Source organism: Sinocyclocheilus rhinocerous, unplaced genomic scaffold (assembly GCF_001515625.1).
Source record: "Sinocyclocheilus rhinocerous isolate Xijiao unplaced genomic scaffold, SAMN03320098_v1.1 scaffold1676, whole genome shotgun sequence".
Taxonomy (NCBI): domain Eukaryota; kingdom Metazoa; phylum Chordata; class Actinopteri; order Cypriniformes; family Cyprinidae; genus Sinocyclocheilus; species Sinocyclocheilus rhinocerous.
The window spans coordinates 668,203-674,245 of NW_015644618.1; the positions used below are offsets into that span (position 1 = coordinate 668,203).

At 37.0% G+C, this 6,043-nt stretch overlaps 1 protein-coding gene across 1 annotated transcript; it reads right to left on the reverse strand.

The window, feature by feature from the left end:
• Positions 1–328: 328 nt before the first annotated feature.
• LOC107758424 (5-hydroxytryptamine receptor 7-like) lies at positions 329–4,761 on the reverse strand. Its single transcript, XM_016576143.1, has 2 exons — positions 4,230–4,761; positions 329–1,082 (listed from the first exon to the last, which is right to left on the reverse strand). Exons 1-2 carry the CDS (start codon positions 4,754–4,756, stop codon positions 329–331), a joined length of 1,281 nt encoding a protein of 426 aa, XP_016431629.1. The 5' UTR covers positions 4,757–4,761.
• Positions 4,762–6,043: the final 1,282 nt, after the last annotated feature.

The following is a 6,043-nucleotide window of genomic DNA, read 5'->3' on the forward strand; positions in this document are numbered from 1 at the left end:
TAGATTAAAAATTTTTTTTTATGTCCATATAATGGAAGTCGGCGGGGTCCAATGTGACTTTTGTGAAATCCTGAGGAAAGTCATAGAGGTTTGGAACGACATGAGGGTAAGTAAATAGTGACCGAATTATATTATAAAGCCTTTTATAAAACATATCATGAAGCTTTACAACCATTCCAATTTCACTTAATTGAAGTCATTGCAATTTGACTTAATTGAAGTGACTGAAAAGCTCTTCTGTGAGAGCAATAAAGAATTCATCAAAAACCTCTCTCAGTCTCCATGTGACTGCTTCAGTCCCTAGAGAGACATGAAGGGTACGGACAGCCTACAACACCAGGTCAGGTCTCTCAGCTAGTTTCAAAGCCTCGTGCATGCTGGCTGCCGATAGCTTGCGGTTGATGTTCCGATAGCGGCAGCAGATGAGGTTGTGGTAGGTGGTCCTGAGGTCTCTGTTGAAGAATGCATAAATGAAGGGGTTGATGAGCGAGTTGGCATAACCCAGCCAAAGCAGCGTCCTCTCCACCCACAAAGGCACGCAGCTACACTGCACTCCACAGATGAACGGCCGCGCCGTAGAAAGCAGGAAGAAGGGCAGCCAGCATACAGCAAAAGCCCCCACAACAATCCCGAGGGTGGCCGCTGCCTTCTGCTCTCTTTTGAAGATGGAGATGTTTCTACGGTCATTTTTGAGAAGGCGAGAAAAGCTCACACACACCTCCACCTCCCTCTGCAGCTTTAGGACCGCAGTCACGCAGTTCACGCTTTCCTCATCTTCGGCTTTGGGAAAGCCAACGATTGTGTGTTTGGCAGCACTCACCTTTGCCACTCTGTATATCCGGTAGTACATAATGAGCATCACGGACATGGGGATGTAGAAGGCCACGGCGGTGGAGTATATAGTGTAGCCCAGGTCCTGGCTGATCAGACACACATTGTCGTCGTTGACATTCTGAGCCCATCCAAACAGTGGGGGCAGGGTGATGGAGGCAGAGAGAAGCCATACAGACAGCACTATTTTGGCCATGCACTTTCCACTCTGTCTCACAGGATACGTCAATGGCTTAGTGATGCCCAGGTACCTGAGAAAATGGAATGGAGAATGGGAAAAATGAAAGAAGGAAAAAAAGAACTGTTAAAGTGCATCACTGTCAAATAATGCATAAATGTGGGCACTTTCGCAGTGTCTTTCTTTGTCCTTCTTTGGAATATTACAATCTAAGCTTGAAATAACTCCTTGAAAAGAGACTGGGGCTAGCTGTCATAATGAATAATTGTTTGTTTGTTTTTTAAATATTTGTTTGGTAAACAAGTGATTATAATAAAATCACACTGACATACATTCAGACAATAGTCGAATATATATAAAAAGGGAGATTTCTATAGCAAAGTTCTCATGACAAGTGTGTTTTTCAAAAATGTTACATACACCATAAAAATTGATAACCTTTAATTGAGATATATCTTAAAGAGATATATCTACCTGATTTAACCCATTATTAAATTAAGTTTAGAAGCTTGAAAATAATGTAATGTGTTTGAGTGATATTAGGTAACATTGATTTTGACTTGAATAAAGCCAGTTAATTTAGATGTTACCATTTTTTTCAGTGTATGCTGTCATAATTATTTCTCTCTCTCTCTATATACATATATAAATGACATGACTAATGGTTTTATTAATGGTTTACTGATGGTTTGACTTTTTTTTTTTGCACATTACTTTTTACATTTTGGCTGGTTTTATAAATCGTTTTGTGTTTCAGAATTATTTAAGTGTTTACATTTTCCTGAAAATGTGTTTAAATAAGGCTGTTTAACGGCATGTTCTATTGTGAAACATACAGGTATAGGAAGGGGACTCCAAGACAATATTGGGACACTTTAAAATACCATATGACCTGCTCTTTAACGTTTTACACTGTTCATATAGTACTCCTGGTTACAACTTAATTCTGGGCAGGGTTCCAGAACCAATTCAATGAGGGTGCTTCTGAAACTAGTGAAGTACTTTACATGTGTATGCTATTTGGAGGGAAACGTTCTGGGGCACAGAACAGAAAAGACAAAGGGCAAAAGCATTAAAATGAGGACAGCAATTTCCATGCCCAGGTGAAAAAGAAATATATTTAAATTGTGCTTTTTCAGACATACTTACTATATTTAAATTATACTATACTAAGTGCATATTAAATGTATTATTTTGAAACAACTTTAAGTATATTAAGTGTATTTCAAGATATGTTTAAGTTGGATTTTAATCTATTTGTAATATATTTAATATATTGAAATTGTGTTAAAATGGAACCACTTTAAGTATATTTAGTGCAATTTAAGTGTAATTCTTAAAATACATTTAAAATGTCCTTTTAACACTTCATGAACTACAGTTAAGAGTATATTTGAAGCATCGTTTTAATGTACTTCAAGTACATTTCAATTGTATTTCAGCTCATTGGAAATGCATTAGCAACATGAGACACTATACATTCAGTAAGTAGTAGTGTATCTTTCAACAGGCCCTCGGATGTTCATTCATGTTTAATTCATGTTAATTAGAATACACTCCTGCTTTGCATGAACTGAGGCAAAGCGGGAGCGCACTTAAACCGTCACCCACTATAGAGCTCCAAAACTGTATTTATCGTCTGAAATTCTTAATAAAACTAACTAATTTGAATGCTGAGACTTTGTTTCTTATCACTAAAATTAAATGCAGTGGCGGAGCTACTGTTTTATATATGGGCTGGCCAAGATTAATTCAGGGGGTCCATAGACCATGACAGAAAATCAGTGTATAAATCCAACCTGGCATAAAAAAGCATGAATAAATCCTATGATTGTTGATAACTTTACTCCACATTAGCTTCCTACAGTAACTTCAATTGTTAGTCTATTGGAACTTATTTCCCTTATTTTTATCATCTGATTAACCAGTGGTTGGTGCAAAAGATCTAACATTAACTCATACAGTGAATTTTGTAAATGTTGTTCAGGAAACCTAAAACTTCAACGTACTTCAAACAGGGCTGCCAACTTTGAGTACAGACTGGAGTGAGAATTAATCAGGAATAATGAACAAGCTTGCAATTAAGTACGTGTTATTTTTTCTAAATTTTTCTAAACTAAACTATACAGTATGTAACCCTATTGTTAAGGTTAAAAGTAACAATTAATTTGTATACAAGTTTATATTAGACCAATTTTATAATAACGTTTTATCTATACATTTTTATTAATTATAATAAAAAAGAGTAATTATTTGAGTAAAAATATAATAAATGTAATTTTATGCAAAATTCTCCTCTCTAGTGTACATTTTTCTCACTAGTTTATGGACACTGAATGGATTTTCTTAGGTTATGTGACTGTTTTCAAGCTGCTTTCTGGAGTTGAAACACTCATTGAGTGATTACATGAGACACTATACATTCAGTAAGTAGTAGTGTATCTTTCAACAGGCCCTCGGATGTTCATTCATGTTTAATTCATGTTAATTAGAATACACTCCTGCTTTGCATGAACTGAGGCAAAGCGGGAGCGCACTTAAACCGTCACCCACTATAGAGCTCCAAAACTGTATTTATCGTCTGAAATTCTTAATAAAACTAACTAATTTGAATGCTGAGACTTTGTTTCTTATTATTTAAAAAGTAACCTGCTCTGTCTTGTCTAACAGTGCGTTGTCTGCCCTCTTTGCTCTGCGATATTTTTCACTCCGTAAGAAAATGAACGTGTGGAGTGAGAGCGCGTAAGCAAAGGAAGGTACGCCAGAGGCGATGCGGCACACCAGTCGCGTCGCGTCCTTGAGTTCGAGGCTAAAATAAATGCTTCTTTAAGTACGATTAAACAAAGAAAATGAAATAGTAGCATATTAAATTTTGGGGTGGCTCCCGGGGTGGCCAATCAGATGTCAGCTCTGGCTCCGCCACTGAGTAAATGTAGCTGTAGCCTATTTTTTTGGTCTGTAATGGTGAAAATGTTCAGTAGTTTATTTGTAGTCAAGTTAAGATATGAGTCTATACAGAAACCGTTTTTCACAAATGAACCACCCTGAAAAATGTTCAATGGAGTAAAGATGTGACAACTTACCCCGGTCTCCTATACACACAATATACTGACTGAATGAAACATTTAAACTGTATACAGTAATCTATCATTGACTAATTTAACCAAATTATGTTTGCATCTATATTTTAAATTACAGCACCTATATCTGGGAGACCTACCTGTCTATGCTTATGACACATAGTGTCATTATTGAAGCGGTGCAGCACATCACGTCCATCGAGATAAAAACATTACAGAAAACACGACCAAAGATCCACTGCCCTCCTATGAGATCAGTGATGCTGACAAACGGCATTACGACCACCGCAACCGACAGGTCGGCTACGGCCAGAGAAACGATTAAGTAATTAGAAGGTTGCTTCAGTTTCTTTACAAAACACACTGATATTACCACCAGCAAATTCCCGCAGATTGTTAAAAAGGTAAGCAAGGTCAGAACCCCTCCGATGAGCACTTTTTCAACGTGTCCGTAACTCAAAATCGGCTCTCCGCATCTGGTCTCGTTATCCATAAAACTTGGCGTCGGCAAAGTTGTAGTGGTATCGTGCATCTTGTTAAGAAAGCGCACGTCCATCACTTCAGATGTCAAACTAGTTATGAGTGCCTGCACGCGATCCTTCGTCAGTGTCGAAATCATTTTGGCTGTTGAGAGCTGTCCTTGGTTCTGAAAAGATTTTGCTCTCATTATCCATCAGATATCCAAGTACATGATGTGCAATTACACACATGTATTGCACTGATTTTCTGGCTATATCTGGGACAACAGAAGAACTTCCCATCTACACGCGAAGAGCCATTCACGTTGTCAAGTTAACGCTCACAGAACGAACCGCGCGCTCTTTACGGCATTTGTTTTATTGGCGTCTTGACCGTGCGTAATGACGCGAGATGTTTATGGGCGTGACTCTTTTAAAAAAAAATACAGAATGCGCCCAGTATGATAGTCATGGGATCTTATGAGACAAGTCAAACAGGACAATATCACCTTGTAAGAGAAAAAGAGAGTATAAGCGTCACAATACATTAAACTTCCATTCATATAAGAATTGTATAATAAAGTATAATATAGAATAATATAAAGTATAATAAAGAATAATATTTCCTGACACTTTGATTAAAAAATATATTTTCTCTATTACCATCTCATGGCCTAACATGGAATTACGATTAGTCTACTAATTCTTTGATCATAGTGTTACTCCTACACTATTTTAAAAAATGTAAACCACTCAAATTGAAAGTTTAATACTACCTTAAGTAAAATTGCATTTCATTGCATTTATTTGATCAGTTTGAATTTTAATCCTCTTAAAAATTAAGCAGAACGTATTGTGGTTATGATAAGATTTTGCTACAATACTGAATAGATTTTTTTCGGGATAAAAAAATGAAATCTGTGAACTGTCTGTAGCATTGTATAAGATGTGTTAATGCAGGACCATTTCAGATAATCATTTAGATTTGCAGAGAAAGCTATAGTATTTGTGAATAATGAGTATTTGTGAATAAGACTAAAACTGGAAGAACACTGAGGCACAGGAACAGTAGCCTATTTGGCTTCCAGTCATCATTAACTCATCGAGGTGGGATATGATGGTGTCTTCATAATGACTTCAGCTCACACGACGAGGGAGAACGGCGGTCCCAAAAACCCTGCAGGAGAGAAATAAAGAGGTAAGGCCATGTATTATTCAAGAGGAGAAGAATAATAATAATAAAAAAACACTGGACAGCGAGGGACAGAGAGGACAGGTAAGAAAAGAGAGGGATGAGAGAACAAGGAGAGGGGGAAGGAACCATGGAAAGAGGCAGTAGAGAAAGTGGGAGGATAAAGAGAGTGACAGGAGATACGTCAAGGACAGTTTAAATAGGGCTATTTATGTATGTGAGTGCATTGTAGATTCATAATTTATCATGTAACTGACAATTGGATTTTATTAACAACAGATTATGTAGTATTGTAATAATCTAT

What these genes read in the sequence shown, in the direction of transcription:
- LOC107758424 (XM_016576143.1), bottom strand. Translation starts at nt 4,756, where the DNA reads ATGAGAGCAAAATCTTTTCAGAACCAAGGACAGCTCTCAACAGCCAAA. An exon ending in TGTGTCATAAGCATAGACAG is followed by an intron (nt 1,083 to 4,229) that starts GTAGGTCTCCCA and finishes CCATTTTCTCAG; the next exon opens with GTACCTGGGCATCACTAAGC.